Here is an 18,281-nt window from a genome sequence, read left to right as displayed (position 1 = left end):
ATAAACAGTGATAAAAGCTGAATTCAGATTTGTTATATAACCTATGCAGGTTATCAGCAGTGTTCACATTTTTAGTGATTTGTTGGCCTTGGACAGGCTGCAGTGAAGCTGTTGGATAAACACACACAGGTGTTAACACTGTAGCATATACTGTACTTGATAACCCTTTTTTTCTGGTCAGACTCAGTACGCTGAATATGTCTACTAACACACATGTGGGACATATGGAATTAAAAAAGACATGAAAAAAACAATAAATTGGTAAAAACATGTGAATCTGATATCATAGCAGTGTTAATTAACTCCTGTTGGCTAGAGCAACCAAAGCAACCTCCTCATAGTGTTGTGTGTCTTTGGAATCAAAATGCTGCTGAGGTCATTCTAAATTAATCAATCACCTTGCTAGTTTGCCAGCTAGGTAGGTAGCATGTGCATCCTCGTTAAGCTAAAGTCAATGTTGAGTTTCTGTATCTGTGTAGCAGCAGCTAGACTGTTGACTCAGAATTACGTTGACATGGTTGTTGCGCAAGCTAACAGGAGCTAGATGGCTGGATCTGGCTGGAGTTGTTAAGCTTTCTATCTTAAGAAGAAGGCTGAAAGGTGAGGGGGAAGTGATAAGTCACAGTCCTGAAAAAATGACACGAATTGCAGAAAAAACATCATTAGGCTACAAAATACAAACTTTTGAAAAAGGGCATTTTTTTACTTTAAAAAGAACTTCAAAGAAAATGAAAATCACTCCTATAAAACTGTTATCATGAAAATAATGATGAAATAATATTTTTTACAAATTAGTGTTCAATTTATATATTTCAAAAAGGTTTTTGTGTAATTATGTATTTGTAATAAGCTTTTTAAAATAATATTGAACCCCTTGGGACTCCAGGAACGTTCTTATTCTGAAAAGGTATAGGTGCAGATAAAATAAAAAAAAACACTTATAAAATATACTATCCTCTACAATAGCTGTGCAATAAATGGACTAATACATTTGTGTAAAGAAAAGCTATTCAACTCTAACAACTGTAGCAAATTGTAGTGGTTTTGTAATAGACTGCATTAGAATAAAAAAAATGCTCCTCTATGTTTTCCATTGTCTTTTTCTATGAAGTGGACAGGTGTTGCTTTTATTTTGTTCACCTGTGCAGGTGTTTTACTCTAAGCTCATTATTATTATTAAAGCACAGACATATGATTTAATATAGAATTAATTAATATATAAAACACCAGAGGTCAAATTAATGGTGTATGTAAATTACAATTTGTTAAACTTTTCAATCTTGAATGCAAACCATGGAAATAGAACATGTTTTTAACATATGAAATCCGTGTGTTCTGTATAGTATGATGGAAAGTGGAACAAGTGTCCTTTTCCCACCAATAACAGAATGGAGGTGTTTCTTTACATCATGTGACTGATAAGCCTGTGAGTTCAGCTGATTCTTTGGGTTTCTCTGTACTCAGATAAACCATATTTGGGCTTTCCCACACAGTTGAACATGTATAAAAACCTGGAGCCAAACCTCAGCTGCACATATCAGATTCAAGGTGAGGTCAGCTGCAAATGTCTGCAGCAGAATGTAACAGAAACGTGTGCACTTTCCCTCAGTGTATTTAGATTTAGCTGTATGTTTTTTGGTTCAAATATTGTTCATTGCCCTGTTTCTTTCCTCTGAGTGGAAGCTGTAGCTGATTCCTGTCAGTGTCTCGTAGGTCTGTTAGGATGGCTCGTATGTCTGTGTTCAGGTTCTCAGCTCTGGCTCTGCTGCTGCTGTCTGCCTGCTGTTGGGCTGACAATCAGGTAGGATCATACTGTAAGAGGAACAACTGACAATGACAACACAGTGTGATATTTGGTCCTTTGTCATACTGTATCATACTTCTAGATGTTATAAATTGCATGTTTAACCTTTGTCACAGTCACAAACATGAGATGCTCCCCATGTCATATCATGTATGAAGTCTATCATTTGCTCCATATTCACAATTCTAGGAAATTCATTTAAGCATTTATTCACACCTCAATTGAGTTTTTGCTTACCAATGAATAAAAATAGTTCATTTTTGTGGCACAAACCAGATTTACATATGCATGTACAGAAGGACGGAGGCTTTTTCACCAGCAACTGCAGGAAGTTTTCCTCACAGTTGGTGATTTGACCATGTGGATATATTTCTGTGTTTACATGATACTGTATAAGCTAAAACATGTATCTCAGCTTGTTTGCTTTATAACTCAGACAGTTTTAATGTGTCACTTTAAGACTCAGTATTTGGTTCTTTGGCCGAAGAGTTTTATTAGCTTTTAGCTGTTATTTCATGTCACGTGTTTCTATTAATTTCTAATACATGTTTGTTTTTTTCTTCTCTAATCCCACCCTGAACCTGCAGGCAGGTATGTAATCTATTCTAATTGTATTAATATTGTATTGTCCAGTATTGTAACTAATGTATCAAAGTGAAATGGTGTTGTTGATGTCACTGAGCAGAGGACCTTGCAGAGGAGAACTCAGTAAAGTTTTCTGTCTCTGAACTTCTGGAAAGAGCCAACAGTAATCTGAGTGAGTGTGAGCTGCTGCAGTCCCAATGCTCTTCTTCTTCTTCTAAATATTATCAGTAGCAGCTCAACAGGTTTTAAACTGGCTGTTTGATGTGTTTCAGTCCGTTCCCAAGATGAACCCATCCTGACTGGAGGAGACATTGCCATCGACAGCGAGGCCGAAAGGAACGCCGACCCCTGCACCAGCCGAGGCTGCATGTGGGGCAAGTTTACTGATGGGAAGGTCTACATTCCTTATTACATCACCAATCACTTCTGTAAGTGTCAGATATAGTATCAAATATATACTCAGACTCTTAAAGCATTCTGTAATGACTTTCTCTGGCTGTTAGCATTTTTCAGACTTTCTTTTTCAGGTCCTCATCATGAGGTTTAGCTTTACTTGGTCGACTGGTCATACAGTAGATTATGTTGGCTAATGTTAGCAAAAAACCCGACAATTTCCTGATTTTATAACTCCTCTCTCTCGTGTTCTGTTGTAACACTATGTTTTACCATTTACCATTATCCAGTAGTTGTTATTTGTGGCCACAGTGGTCATTGTTTAGCAAAAGTCATTTAGCCTTGCTTTAACAGATGATGTCAGGAGATGCTTCTATTCGTTTTCACTGATCAGGAATTTATTTCCTCTGTGGCAGCAAAACACATGAACCATCTGAAACTCCTGTAAGTTAAACTGGACTCACTAAACAGTCTGAGGGATGACTAACTCTAAAACACTAGAAACCAGAAACTTACTAGCCTAGCAACAATGAGGCTACAAACAGAGTGTAATGTGTAAGTGTAAGAGTGTAGTGTAATGCAACACTCTCTGTAGGGGCTGCTGTTACACCAGTACTCTCTCCATTCAAAAAGAATATCTGCTGTTGTGAATATGTAATTGTCTTGAATATAATACAAATGTATTAATGTAATTTCTGGAATAGAAATACTGTCATATACTGGGGACAGTATGGTACAGTACTCTGTTTTTCTTGTGCTGTGAGACAGCAAAAAGCTAAATGATGTGTGGTGTCATCCTGCCAGCCTCTCGTGAGAAGGCCATCATCACCCGTGGACTGGAGTCCTTCTCTTCCTTCTCCTGCATCCGCTTCAGGCCCAGCAGAAGCACTGACCGTGACTGGCTGAGCATTGAGTCCCAGAACGGGTAGGAAACCGACACCAATGAACAGTTTGAGTTGAAAGCTTTTGCCAGTGCTCTTCAACTTTTCTCTGATCCTGTCCAGCTGCTACTCCTACGTTGGCCGTCGTGGTGGTAAGCAAGTGGTGTCTCTGGCCCGTAGTGGATGCCTTTACCATGGCACCGTCCAACACGAGCTGCTCCACGCTCTGGGATTCAACCATGAACAGACCCGCACTGACAGGGACAACCACATCAGAGTCCTGCTGCAAAACGTCCAGTCTGGTAATGGAGCTCTACACTCAAATAGATTCATTTTCACAAAAAGGCCACATATACACTGATAATGCAACCCTTTAGTCATACAAGAACGTTGATATTGGACAATTCTGAAAAACCCCAAATTATGTTTTGTGAGAACTTTTTTTTATTTAAATGTTTGTTTGTTTTATTGTTTATTTATTTTATTTAAAAATATTGGACAATCCTGAAAAACCCGAAATTACATTTAGTGTCAACTCTTTCTAATTAGTAAGTGTTAACATGCTTACATGCTAAACTAAGATGGTGAACATGGTAAACCGTCTTTTGCTAACATATCCACACATTTACTTAAGCAAAATGTTGAATGCAGAACTTTTACTCAATGGATTTTTTTACACTGTGGTTTTGTGGTGTGATGCAACCCTGTCTGATTTGAGACAAAAAACCAAAAAACCAGAAGAAATGAAATGGTTCAAACTAGTGTGGAAAGATGTTTGACAAGACCAAGTTCCTCAAGTACTTTCTCTCATCTCCACAAAATATACTCATGGTTAAAAAAAAAAGAAGCTGTAAGTCTGTAAGTATGGTGACTTCCTGGTGCCTCCTAGTGGACAAATAGATCCTGAACAGCATAATGAATGGGGAAATACAACTTGTAAAGGGGTTTGACTGAATTCAAACGAAACACAGATGAACTTGTGTGTTTCTCTTAGGAATGGAGCACAACTTCAGGAAGATTGCCACCCTCAACCAGGGCACTTCCTACGATTACAACTCTGTCATGCAGTACCACAGGTGAGAACAACTGGGTTTAACCATGAATATCCAGCACACACACACATGTTCACTCTCTGTGTGTTGTGTGTGCAGGATGTGTTGTGGTACAGCCTAACTGCTGTGTGTTGTGCCATAGGTACGCTTTCTCCAAGAACAACCAGCCCACCATGGTCCCCATCCCTAACTCCAACGTGAACTTTGGTAACGCTAAGGAGATGAGCAAAAATGACATCGCCAGACTCAACACGCTCTACAAGTGCTGTGAGTGTCCACCTGAGCACATTAAGAATATAACACACAGGCATATACACACTGATTGTCTATAGTATGTATTTCATTCTTTGCCATTAAGCTCAGTTTTAACCTGATCCCAACACTGTGCTGTTCACTGTTACAGAGGAAACTTGTTCACACATGCTGACAGAAAGATCAGAGAGAAGATTGTCTCCTCATCCTCGCTGCACAACAGAAGCTGCAGACCTGAACTCACCAGCACAACACTCAATCGTCATACAATAAACTTACTTTGACTACATTCTGTCATTGGATCCTTTTTGTGTGTTTTTCTTCCAAGTTAACTAAACTTAGCATTCATTTATGCATTTATTCAGAACAAACAGCAGTTTGCTTTTCTAGTATAATGTCATATGTAATGGTGACATTATAATGTCCCACAGTTTTAGACTAAATATTAATAGGAACTTAGATTAACTTTAAATTAGAAGGTCCTATGCAGGAATTGGCTGTGTTCTTCTTGATCACAGTCATAATAATAAAGTAACCCACACTGGGTGGACTTGTAGGATTCTGTTAGGGAAGCAAGTGAAAACAGGTCCAGTGATAAAAGACAATATGGCAAACGGTGGGACATGTAGCCAGCGGGTATCAAGGGTTGGTTACCAACCAGAAAAGACTTTTTCAAAATCATTTAAGTTTTTTGTTTTTTTTACCAAGGTGAAATTTAACAAGAAATCATCAGTCTATGTAGCATCTCAGAAAGGGACAATGAGTGATCATAAAAAAGCACGTCTCATAATGTAGTTCACTTAATAAAGGAACTTCTCTTACAACTTTTCTAAATGGTGACTAAAACCTTATAATTGAAAATAAAAATATTCTGGATAGCACATGCAATAATTCATATATACAATAGATGTCTATGCTTTCTTGGAAAGTTTCACATTCATTAGCCATGAATCATTTAAACCAAGCCACAATGAAAACTGCTTCTGGTACCTTTTGGCAGCTTTCTTTAATTCCTTTAAATAATGTGTATATATATATATATATAATGGTTTCTCTAGTTTCCTATTTTATATTGTGTTTCACTGTTTAATGCAGTTATAGAACTCAGTCAATTATTTTATTATTTTTTTATTTTAATATTATTATTTTATTGACTTATATATTTCCATTTACTTGTTATTATTAATTTCCTAACTATCCCCACACTTTTATGTTCTGTTACTGTTGTAACTGTCTTAGGCTACTTTGAATTCTCTCAATAAATGGGGAGAAACAGTTGGATAGGCAGGTCAAGTAGAGTTTAAGTGTGTAAACACTAGATTAAAGTTTCAAGAAGTTTATTGTCACTCCAGTTATACAAGTACAATTATGTGAAATACTTTGGCTTGGAGGCTCCATTACAGTAAAAACAGTAAATAAATATGTATAAAAAAGACATATAATATATTAACAAAATATAAAAAGCAATAAAAATATATAAATACTGTATATATATTTTGAAAAATATATAGGCCTACATTTTTAAACAATGTAAGGTTGCACGTACTATCATTGGTCAGAATATTGCAGAGGTTAGATTGCATTTCGTGTGTGTGCGCGTGTGTGCGTGCGTCTGCGCGTGCGCGTGTGTGTATGTGTGCGCGTGTGTGTATGTATGTTATTTAGTAGTCTTATGGCTTGAGTGAAAAACTTCCCCTCGCTAGATGGCGCCACTGTTGTAACGAGATCAAATATGAACGCTTATCGAGCCCTCAGAAAGAAGAAGGGAAGAAGAACTAGAGAAGAACTTCCTGTCTGTCCTGTCTTACCAAAAATGGCGGACACGTGTGGTCAAGTGTTACTGGGATCAGGGCTCACCGTCCTCTCCCACCCTTTGATGTACATCAAAGTCCTGGTTCAGGTAAGACGGGAAGTGCTGGTGGAGACGCCGTGAAGGTTTAGGACCAGGAACTGCTGCACTGACTGTCAGTTAGCTACACAATGAGAAGGGAGCTGCCAAACTCCGTTGAAAATAACGCAGTTAAATGTTGCTTCGCTTATCTGTAAATGGACGTGCGGTGCAGAACATGACTTCGGGACTGTCATGAATCATTAGCACGGACTATTTCATTCGGTATGCATCTAATTAACATAGCAGCAACTGTTCCCGATAACAGTATCAATTACATGATGTGTCCGTCTGTTGTCCCTGTGACCTTCTGCTGCCAAAACAAGCGGCTGGGGTTAGGACTTATAGGTTATGGTTGTAGTTAGGCGTAGCAGAGATAACTGTGTAGGGTTTAGGTAAGCTTGGGATCAGGTTAAGCACCTCAGAGGACCACTGCTCAGGGTTAGGGATAAGGTTGGGTCAGGTTAAGGTTAGTGGAAACACATATCAACGGGGGAACAGACTTCGACACAACACCGGCGCCCTTTGGCCCTCTAAACAGCTTGGAAGCTACACTACCGGTTTGCTAACTAGCTGATGTCAATGTTAATTATTTACCCCGTCAACTTGTCTTAGCTTTAAAGTTGTTTTTGTAAACAAATTTAAGTTGAGCACAGAGATGATTTTGCACCGTATGAAGACGATAAAATGAGAACAGTTGACACATTACATGAAAGAGTGAAGCCAAAATGACAACAAGTTGACTGACTGTGTCAAAAAGATAAGAGGAAGTGTGTGAGAGTTTCTGAGACATAATTAAAGTGCCCACGAAAAGCAGTAAAAGATGTTTATCACTTTATTATTCGTGTGTGTGTTGACAGGTAGGACATGAGCCACTGCCTCCCTCACTGGGTAGAAACCTGTTTGGCAGACAAGTCTACCAGCTGCCGGGACTGTTTGCTTATGGTGAGTGTGTCTCTCCAGACTGAGCCTTTTTCACAAATGACATCCAGAACATTGATTTGAGTGCTCATAAGAGGGCAGGGAAAGATGTTAATTTAATATCTCCCAGTAGTTTTGTGCTGCTGTGTTTTTTTTGTTTGTTTTTTTTACATTAATGTGACAACATTCAATTGAGACTTGAACTGTGTTATAAGTGTTGTGGAAATATTTCTATGTTTGGATTCTGCTCTGACTTTTACAACAAAAGTGACTTTGTTTGTTCAAACGTGAGATCGCACATTTAGGAAATGAGGTGCATGTCTGAAAGGGGCTTTAGTTGCGTTATGTAGAACTAAGGGCTGTCAGCTGACTACATCCCACCTTTTACGGAGTCAGATGCAGTTTTGCTTTTCCCTCAAGCAGACTCAAATTTGTGATGTTTGTGAAAATGTGTCAGCTCCCTCACTGCTTGTCAGGAGGAATCTGTGGCTCCAAAGACTAAATATTTGTACTTAAAGATCACCTCAACACATGTGTATAATTATCACTTTAAAATCCTTAAAATTGCATCTATTTATTCTCCCTCATTAAAAATTCTAGAACCTATGAATATGCAAATGTATTTAAATTCAAAAGTTTAATTGCTGGAAACAAGATGCCTCCTACTTCACTGTAAAGCAATGTTTTCACCCCTGCCCTGCATGTTTTAGATGTTTCCCTGCTCCAACACACCTGACACACATCAAGCGCTGCAGACACCTGATAACCACCCATTCATTCGAACCAGTTGTGTTGGAGCAAGGAAACATCTAAAACATGCATAGCAGGGCTGCCCCAGGACCAGGATTGAAAAACACTGCTGTAAAGTCCATTATTAGTCTATGTGCTCTGGAGGCTTCAAGAGTCCACATCACACTTTTATAAGTTGAATATTGGACCATGATTGACTCCAAACTAGTTGTGATGCTGCCCCTTAAAAAAAATTGTGCACATACATCATTCTGCACAGTGAAGCTCAAACATCCAACTGTAGGAAGAACAAGAGAAAGTCCAGTTAAGTCTCTTGAGTTATAGTTATGTTAAGGAATCAAAGAAACTCTGAGGCCATTTTTTTTGCATTTTTCTAAGGCTTTGAAAAGTGACAAAATCTGAAAGTTATTATGATGAGATCATGGATAGTAAATTAAAGTTTTTACTTGAGTTTGCAATAGTGTGAGATCTCAAATATTAAAGGATGTTTGTTTTTTTGAAAATGACATAACTGTGGTTTCTTAAGACATCTTTTTTATTTTATAAGCATCATGCCTGTTTTTAAAATGTCCCGTATGACTTATTCTGCCATCTGTTGTTTCTTTTTTTTTTTGTTAAATGTCTCAGCAAAACACATCATCAAGATTGATGGGAAAGCGGGTCTCTTCAAAGGGCTTGGTCCAAGGCTGTGTGCCGGCACCATCGGGACTGTCGTGCACAGCAAAGTTGTGCAGGTAAGTCTGGATAGACTTAGTGCACCTGGGGCCCAGCGCCATGAGGATTTTTGTGTCTAAGCTTTATGTATATATAGAAAAATAGCCAGTATAAATTTAGGCTATTTGCATAGTTGTATGCTTGGGCTGTGCCGTTAATAGTACTGAGCAGAAGGACAGAACACGTCAGTTTGTTCGGTGTCTTAGCCTGCTTGCTTTTCATGGTCGTAAATTAACATCACCGACCTATCTGCATGGGTTGCTGTGGTAACGACGTAGGTGTCAGTAACTACGCACACTAGTGACGCGGCTTTCCAATGCAGAAGTATGAGAAATAGAGATCTGTCATCTAACCCTCCAAACAGTCGTTGTGTCAAGTTGTGGTGCAGAACTCCTTCGTTGACTGACTCTGCTTAGCTGCTCTGACGCACTACGCCGTCGTGTGTCTCGTTGTGAGCGACACAACAGAGCGTCCAGACTGAGACGCATCTGTAGACTTTCTAAAATCAATCTGGATTCAATCTGGATATACAAAAAAAAAAAACAGATTTAGGCTGACAGTCTGAACAAGGCCATAGTTACACTCTCTACTCGGTGCTGGAAAAAATGCAGGTCTAGACTGTTAAGAAGCTGAACTTATTATGTACACATGCTGTTTCACTATCAGCTGTTGTGTACATGGCAGAGGAATTGTACTCAGATAGTATCAATATTGTCTTACAACAGCGACAATCAGTTTCTCCTCCACAACAAAAAGATTCAATATGAAAACCTTGAACAAGTCTGGCAACAGTGTATGTGTAACCACTTACTAGTACTGACAGAATTCTTACCCTGTTTTGCACACACAGCAAAAGATGTCATGAGAGCAAATTTCTGACTTGTGAAAGTTCACACTTTCCACGTGCCTCTAATATGCAACCTGTGTGCACATAGTCAGTAGATTTGTCATAACTGCATTGTATTCTCTGCTGACCAGTATTATTGACTGACTATTGGCTCATATGTGGACCAATACATAACAAGACTTTGCTGCACAGAAATACTAAAGATATGTTTTTTGTTTATTTAGAAACAGTGTCACCAGAGAGTTGTGACTTGCTTGTACGTTGCTCTATGTTCACTGTTCACAACCTGCTGGATACAGCTGGCTTGGGCGCCTTTTAAATCTAGATTTATATGAGCCCACCCAGACATACACAGTAATGTGTGTCTCATATGGTTTTTCCACAAAAAAGTATAATTACCATGTAAAAATATTTAAAAGGACATCTGTTCCTTCTCCCTCATTAACAATTCTAGAATCTATGAATATACAAACATATCTCATCTCACAAGTTTAACTGCTGTTGTGGTGGATCTGAGGGACTGAGAGGGTTGGGAGGGGGAAGAGGATGTTGTGACTAGTTGTGATGTCACAAATCCTGCTCATAGACCCACCCTTTAAAATTAGATTTTCAGACAGAGAAATTTTCCATCTGCAGCAGATGAATATGAAAACAAACATCATTCTGCACAGTGAAGCTCCAACATCCAACTGAAGAAACACACACACACACACACACACATATGATAAGAAATGCATATTAATGTCTGGTGTGAATGGGTTATACACATTGGTCTTGACTTCATGTCACTGAACCTAACAAGTCTTTTATGAACATGTGCAGTTTTGTAATGTTTACCTTTACTTTCTTACAGAAATGTCAGGAACAAGGCACACCTCAGGTAAGAGTTTGGATATATTATAAATTAGATATCATCAGGATGTTGTGATGTACATTAATACAGTACATTTGTTTCTGACTTTTGATGCTCACCGAAAACACAGAAAATACACTCAGCAAGTCACATACAGCTAAAAGCTTTCACAGACTGCTGAAGGCTAATTTGATGTAAAAAGTCACATCAGTGTGCAATGGTTGAAACACATCTTTGCAACACTGAATCAGGAAAAACAAGTTAAAGTATGATCTTAACTATCAGCAAACAGACTCTGAAACATCAAGTCAATATTTGAATAATCTTTGTGCAGCCTGCTGTAGGCTGTGTGAAGGCCTTCCTAGTGGAACACACAGTAGAGGATATTTTGTAGGCTGTGACGCAGCTTTACATGTATATGAGCTGAGGTGTGATACAGACACCAGCAGTTGTCATTCAGTGTGTTTTCATTTTGGAAATGTTTGTTTGTTGTTGCCAGTTGTTGGTGGCTGGGAGTTGTGTAAGACTGAAACATATTCAGGAATGTAAAAGCAGCTTAGAGAAGTTGGTGGCCAGCCCACCGACTGTCAAAGGTGACTCATACACTACTGTTCTTTTCCCAGAGGCCCTTTGCATCAGCAGGCACTTTTCTAGGAAACTAGGAACTGTTATAGGAACTCAAGAACATTCCAGCACTAAACCACAGGAACTTAGTTTCAGTTTTGTTTCCTGGGCTGTGGCTCTTCTTCCTGCTCCTGAATGTGTGTTTACTGCATTCATTTAAATTGCAAACAGGCACCATTTTTTCATGTTGGGATGAACATTTCCTGCACTTACAGACTATGTGGTCAAACATTGTGATATTTGATTTTGTCCATATCGCCCAGCCTTAGCTACAACTAATCATTATTTTCATTATTGATTAATTTAATGGATTAGTTTTTTGGTCTATAAAATGGGTGAAAATCGTGAAAAATATTAATCATGGTTTCTCAGAGCCCAAGATGACATCTTTAAGAACCCAAAGATATTCAGTTTACTGTCATAGAAGACTAAAGAAACAGAAAATGTTCACATTTGAGAGGCTGGAATCAGAGAATCTGGACTCAAAATATCAATTGATTATCAGAATAGTTGTTGATTAAGTTAATAGTTGACAACGTATCATTAAATCATTGCAGCTCTAGTTTAAACTATGTAGTCTGCTGTCTAAGTAGTTAGACTAAAGATGGAGTGGGTTCATTGTATGCCAGAGACAAAACTTAATTGTTAATTGTTTCAATATGTAGTAAAACATTGAGGTTTTGGAGACAGTAATCCCCCGTGAGTCAGCTGCTTCAGTCTCCCTTTCCACCAACCTACATCTTATTTCCAACCTTTATTCAAGTCACGCCATTCTCTTCATGTCTCACGACAGTAAATGACATTTACCTGATGTTAGCGGTTCTTCAGATGTGATGAAACAAACAGGAATGCAGCGATTTGGTGAAAATGATGGATAATTGTGAGGTTTGTCTGGTCTGTCCAGGTACTGGGCGGCCAGCAGAAGGCTGTGGAGGGCTCCCTACAGCACGTTGTTAACGAGGTAAGACACTGCCAGAGGCCAGAAAACAGTGATATTTGTCACTTTTTAATTACTCTTGAACATATTGTGCATATGTGCAGCCCAGACAGTACAGTGTGGAAAGCTCACAATTTATTATAACTTCAAGTCCAAAGAAAAACCATCACTGTGGTGAACATGCCCGAGTCCAAGAGGAATAATGTTATTTAAATAGTTAATGAACGTACAGTTGAATTTCAATATTCCATTAAATAATAGTTACAACAATGTTTGTGTATGCTGTCAATTATAGTTCTTAGAAATAAAGGAAATGTATAAAGAAAGAAAACAAATCTTTCTTTCTTATTCAATTCTTTTAAAGAAAGAAAATTGGAATCAGCAGGTCAGACTTTGCAAAAATCGGAATCTGAATTGGCCAAGAACATTGCAGTCAGTGCCAATAAAGCAAAATTTGAATTTGAATTGAATATATGTAATGGGTATGTCCACTCAAATCTATGATATCAGAGATATGCTGGTATCTATACTCTTCTATGATGTTTCATACAGTTGATCGTTTTCTGTCTCCACAGACAACCAAAGAGATGATTGCTCGTTCCTGTGCCACCATCGTCACACATCCCTTTCATGGTACGTCATCGATGTCTGCAGCTGCTCAAACCTTTGATAGCTTTAACTCTAGCTAGCATGTGATACCTCCAGAGGTCGTACCAGAGGTTTCAAATGGTTTGAATGTTTTGGATCTTTGTGATACTAGTCTGCAAGTATGTTTTCTCTGACTTGTTTTTCAGTGATTACTTTGCGATGTATGGTCCAATTTATTGGGAGAGAAGCAAAATATGGGTAAAGTTTTAATGTCTTAGTCATAAATGTCAATGATAATAAACATGAGAATTGTAAAACTTTAAAAAAAAATCCTTTTCTGTTGTTGTCAGTGGGGTCTTTGACTCCATCGTCACCGTCTACAGAGAAGAAGGCATACTGGGCTTCTTTGCGTAAGTTTAACTCTTCTTTTTTTTCACTCTCTCTCTCTCAGGTTTTTGGTGTATTGCCTTGATGGTCAACTTTTAATAATTTTGGTTTCAGCACGATCAGTTTAAGAGTGCAGTATGATTTGGTTATTATAGATACATTGTACTGATGTACAGCACCACCTTCCCATTCCCTTAAATGAGAAAGTGTCTAGACTTTTGACTAGTACTGATGTATTTTAAAGGTGCAGTGTGTAGAATTTAGTGATATCTAGCAGGACGGACTTGGCAGGAATGGAATATAATATTCATAGGTATGTGTTAATTAGAGTATAATCCCATGAAAATAAGAATTGTTGTGTTTTCATTATGAATGAATGAGGGAGCGGGTCCTCTTCCACGGAGCCCGTCATGTTGCACCGCCATGTTTCTACAGTAGCCCAGAACAAACAAACCAAACACTGACTCTAGAGAGGGCCTTTCACATTTTCATGAGTTTCCTTGGCCACTGTAGGTTCTCCTACACACTTGAAAGGTGTCTGCAATCTGCAACCTCACCACTAGATGGCACTAAATCTTACACACTGGTCCTTAAAGCCACAAACGTGGGCGAAAAGTAGTTTGTATGTGTAATATTGGATTGCATCAAACTTAAAGTGCAGACACACCAAATCCGTTGATGGATATCAAGCCGACGGATCCTGTTCATGTTTTATGTAGAGCAGGAGATCTATCCATGCAGTGCATGATGGATACAGCACAGCGAGTTGACGGACCGACCGTCATATCTGAATTTACATAATTACGACTCAGCTTCAACTTAATGCAAATGAGCTCAACACAGCCAGCTCATTTCTCACCTCAAAACATACTTTAATGTACTGTTTAGCTGTAAAACGAGATTATACGCAACTCGGCCGCCATGTTGAAAACAGTAGAGCGAAAACCAAACACTGCCCAACTCACAGTACGTCGCCCACCAGCCAGAGAGTTCAGTGGTCCGCTGCGTCCAGATGCATCCCAGCTGGACTCTGGTGGGTCTGCACCATTAAAGGTGCTTGTAATAAATTGTCCACTGTTTGGAGAAAGTGGGAAAGCTCTAAGAGGCCATAAACAAACAAACGTTGAGTGCATGGATAGAGAGAGAGAGTTTCACTAATTAAATATACAAAGTCTAATGATGAGAAGAGGTTTAGTGCTGATTGACAGCATGATGAGTAGAGTGTTACTTTTGTATGATGCTGCGGTCTATATGCTGATTATTTGTCTTCCTCATATTCAAGATGTTTTAATCAGAAATGATATTGTCTTCTTCTTTCCAGTGGTTTGATCCCTCGCCTGCTCGGTGACGTCCTGTCTCTGTGGATTTGTAACCTGCTGGCTCACGTCATCAATACATACGCCATCGATGACTCGGTATGCTTCTTCTTTTATGCCCCTATGTCCAGTTAAGGGTTCTGTTATCTGTTTAGTTTGGTTTAAGGACTTAGGTGCTCTGAAATACTCGTGTGAGGCAGCTTGTGTACAAGGCTGTAGAGGAGAGTAAACACATCTCTCAAATTCTGAAATAGTATTTACACACCAACCCACAAACATTTACACATTCTTTACACCTGTTAAATGCTCCAACACTGGACTCCCATTCAGTTTCAGTCATGCAAAATACTGTCATGACCACTTTATTGGAACAGGGAAAAATCTAGAAACATATAGAAACATAGTAACAATGACAATACATTTAACTGTACCATAAGTTACTGTAGTTAGATCATTATGCATGGACAGGAATATCAGTGTTTCATAAATCATACATTCAGCTAATAAAAACATTTAGTCTGTTAGCGTACATGAGGTGACACGTATGAATATTTGGGGTATTGTTGTGTTTTGCCTCAGAGAAGTGAACAGCATTAACACAGTCATGTCTTCTTGTGCACAGATGAGTCACACAGGAGAAATCAAGAACTGCTCTCAGGCTGTGACGGGGGTGAGTGTGACAGTCTGCATCACTTACACCACAATCTGTCCGTCTTGTCTGTAGCTTATTGCTCACGTCACGTTCTTCCTCTGCTCTCTCCTCCAGTTCTTCGCCAGTATGCTCACATACCCTTTTGTTTTGGTGTCAAACCTCATGGCTGTCAATAACTGCGGGTGAGTTGGCAGGTAATTTACTGTTGCAAAATCTTCACGTCATATCAAGCACACTCATATTTCTCTTGATCGCTCCCCAGGCTCGCTGGAGGCCTGCCGCCCTATGCATCAGTATATCCCACCTGGGTGGACTGCTGGAGGCATCTAAGCAGAGAGGTAAATACATCACACGTCTGACTCCACTTGAAGACTTCTTTCTAACAGCTGTATGGCTAGTTAGCGTTCAAAGAAGATTTATATATTCCTGATTCACATCTGACAGACGTATGAGTTACATTTTCATCAGTAACCACGTGAGCTTTTATGTCCATCAGTGCAAGTGTGCAGCATTTATTGCTTTGATGTAATGATAAAATTAAGAATTCATTCATTTTAATATGGAGAGAGCCACTAGCACGATCAACCAACTGTGTATTATTAGCAAACAGAAACTTCTCATGTTTTCACTTAGCGACATAAGACACAGTGTGTGTTCATGCTATCACACTTTCTTAAAATCTCACACACAACAGCACTAAATGAGACTTGACCCTGGATTAAACTGGATTTAAAATAAAGACAAAAGTGTGAACCAGAAATCTAGTTTGAGTAAAGTTGGAGTTACATCTGACATTAACAGTCTATCAACGTGTGCAGACTGGACAGATGGAAACCTTTTTCCTCTCTAAAACAAACTGTCACTCGTTAAAATCTCTCTACTTCATTAGTTTCATTCATCAGATCTACAGCTTGAACAGTGTCATCAGTGGCAGCACTTCACTGTAATTACATGAACTATTTCTGTGCAGCACTTCAGACAATGTCAACTTGATTTTTGGAGGATTTAATAGGTGATGCTTGTGGTTTGAAGAAGCATGTAGCATTAGTGGAGGGACTTTGGAGTGTTTTGAAGTGCTTGTGGGAATCTTGGGAATAAGTCAAATCAAGTTTTATTAGTTTTCACACCAGTTACAGAACAATTCCAAGATGCACTGAACGATGGTGACCGTAGCCCGTGTTTATCAAGCTTCTCATAGCAGGAAATCACTCCTAACTGGCCAAAACTTTTACATACTAATACATTTTTGGTCCTACTAAAAGTATTTTATCAAGTTTATTCATTTTTGAAAGTTGCAACCAGCAGATGGAGTTCAGACAGAGATATTTCTTGAGGAGAGATGTTTTACGAAAGCTTGTTTTGACCAAAAAAAGAAGAACAGACTGAACACATGCTGTCTCTACAGAAGCTACTGTCCTCACAACATGACACTTCATCGTCACGGGGGATCACGCAGCTTTGCAACAGCGATGAATCAAACTTCGCATGACGTCTTCAGTGAGAGCGAACTGATGAATCTCAACTGACCTACTGTCTCTCTCTCCTCTTCATTTCAGGGCAACATGAGCAGAGGCAACAGTTTATTTTTCCGGAAGCTTCCAGCAGGAAAGACATACGCGATCGACCAGAAGAGATTTTTTTAAAGCCTCAAGAGAACTGAGCTGAACATAGTTGTGATAATAAAAAAAAGGAAAAAAAATCAACATTGCCTGATCTGGGGGTTGGAACAGTCTGCACTTGAATATTTTTTTTTTGTATGCACTTGTTTACTATGAGTTTTTTTTTTTTTTTCTTAACCTGTCACCATGTAAATTAAAAAACGCATTAGTTTCCAGTTAATTTCAAGCAGGCTTTGTTTTATTAACAGAAATTTACAATGAGTTGGAGCGTAACGGCTTTTCTCCTTTTTAAAACCCACATGTACAAAAACTACTGAAGAACGGATCATGCTGTCAAACCAGTCTGCATAATGTAAGGACAGACCGATGTGTAAGTGCTCCCCTACCCCATGTTTTTTTTTTTTCTATAGATTATCAATTGACAATGATTTCCCTTCATCCACGTGATGGGATTCGTTTGTTTGAAAACAGCACTTCAGTCTGCATGTGGTAACGTCTAATAATTCACGTTAATGATCCAGTGGGACCTCTCGTCATGTGGTATTGTCTTGGTGTGTTTAATTATTGTAAAGCTCACTGCTGGGCGTGCGCGTAATGCTAATGAACAGGAGGGGGGAGAGACTGTGGGGGTTGTGTAGGAGCATGTATGAGTGTACAGAGGCATGCAGAGTAGCCTGAGCTGACCACACTCTCTCTGGCACTCTGAATAGTCAAAAAGGCTTGTATCAACTCATTCTGACTGACCCAAATAAAAACTTGCTTTTTTGACCTTGTCTTTCTTGTAAAGGTGTTTGTGTAGAATTAGAGAAGTATGTGAACTGATACGTTGCACTTAGGAACACCATCAAACATTAAAGGATCCTGCACACAAGCATACTAAGATACAGAGTTTCAAAATAAGGCTGTTAGCAAAGTTTTTCTTATTGTGTCACTCCAAAAAAACAACAATGAAGTGTGTGGAATCATCTTATTCCTCTGTGTCATAGAGCTCTGTTATTGTCTAAAAACTATTAAACACATCATTGAGCCACATTATTGCACTGATGATATGTTCCTTCATTACCATGAACACACACTGTAGTTTACTTGACTCAATCCCACACACACACACACACACCATCCTGCTGTCAGAAATAATAATAAATGTGTCTTAATCTGCCAATTAAAATAGTCCCCAACAAATACACTATTTCCTCCTGTTGGAGTAATGTGTGATAA

At 38.8% G+C, this 18,281-nt stretch overlaps 2 protein-coding genes across 2 annotated transcripts; both read left to right on the top strand.

The window, feature by feature from the left end:
* The first annotated feature begins 340 nt into the window (after nt 1-340).
* LOC121895764 (hatching enzyme 1.2-like) lies at nt 341-5,226 on the top strand. Its single transcript, XM_042409190.1, has 11 exons — nt 341-418; nt 1,465-1,548; nt 1,714-1,801; nt 2,392-2,395; nt 2,490-2,561; nt 2,662-2,817; nt 3,587-3,707; nt 3,787-3,965; nt 4,658-4,739; nt 4,858-4,982; nt 5,119-5,226. Coding segments are annotated over exons 3-11 (819 nt in total). The 5' UTR covers nt 341-418; nt 1,465-1,548; nt 1,714-1,723; the 3' UTR covers nt 5,121-5,226.
* Nucleotides 5,227-6,735: 1,509 nt separating this feature from the next.
* On the top strand, nt 6,736-17,836 carry mtch2 (mitochondrial carrier homolog 2). Its single transcript, XM_042419351.1, has 13 exons — nt 6,736-6,867; nt 7,716-7,800; nt 9,154-9,260; nt 10,941-10,967; nt 12,469-12,525; nt 13,077-13,134; nt 13,296-13,347; nt 13,440-13,499; nt 14,798-14,891; nt 15,415-15,462; nt 15,559-15,626; nt 15,707-15,782; nt 17,001-17,836. The coding sequence occupies exons 1-13, from the start codon at nt 6,781-6,783 to the stop codon at nt 17,085-17,087; spliced, it is 906 nt and encodes a 301-aa protein (XP_042275285.1). The 5' UTR covers nt 6,736-6,780; the 3' UTR covers nt 17,088-17,836.
* Nucleotides 17,837-18,281: the final 445 nt, after the last annotated feature.

This window comes from Thunnus maccoyii, chromosome 1 (genome assembly GCF_910596095.1).
Source record: "Thunnus maccoyii chromosome 1, fThuMac1.1, whole genome shotgun sequence".
Lineage (NCBI taxonomy): Eukaryota > Metazoa > Chordata > Actinopteri > Scombriformes > Scombridae > Thunnus > Thunnus maccoyii.
The sequence above is the reverse complement of the archived record's forward strand: the minus strand, read 5'-3'. Positions and strand labels throughout refer to the sequence as shown.

Excerpts from the sequence above, each read along its gene's own strand:
- LOC121895764 (XM_042409190.1), top strand. The coding sequence starts at position 1,724 with ATGGCTCGTATGTCTGTGTTCAGGTTCTCAGCTCTGGCTCTGCTGCTG. Across the intron at positions 3,708-3,786 it reads AGCATTGAGTCCCAGAACGG|CTGCTACTCCTACGTTGGCC; the intron begins GTAGGAAACCGA and ends GATCCTGTCCAG. Across the intron at positions 4,740-4,857 it reads TCTGTCATGCAGTACCACAG|GTACGCTTTCTCCAAGAACA; the intron begins GTGAGAACAACT and ends GTTGTGCCATAG.
- mtch2 (XM_042419351.1), top strand. The coding sequence starts at position 6,781 with ATGGCGGACACGTGTGGTCAAGTGTTACTGGGATCAGGGCTCACCGTC. Across the intron at positions 9,261-10,940 it reads TGCACAGCAAAGTTGTGCAG|AAATGTCAGGAACAAGGCAC; the intron begins GTAAGTCTGGAT and ends ACTTTCTTACAG. Across the intron at positions 10,968-12,468 it reads AGGAACAAGGCACACCTCAG|GTACTGGGCGGCCAGCAGAA; the intron begins GTAAGAGTTTGG and ends TGGTCTGTCCAG.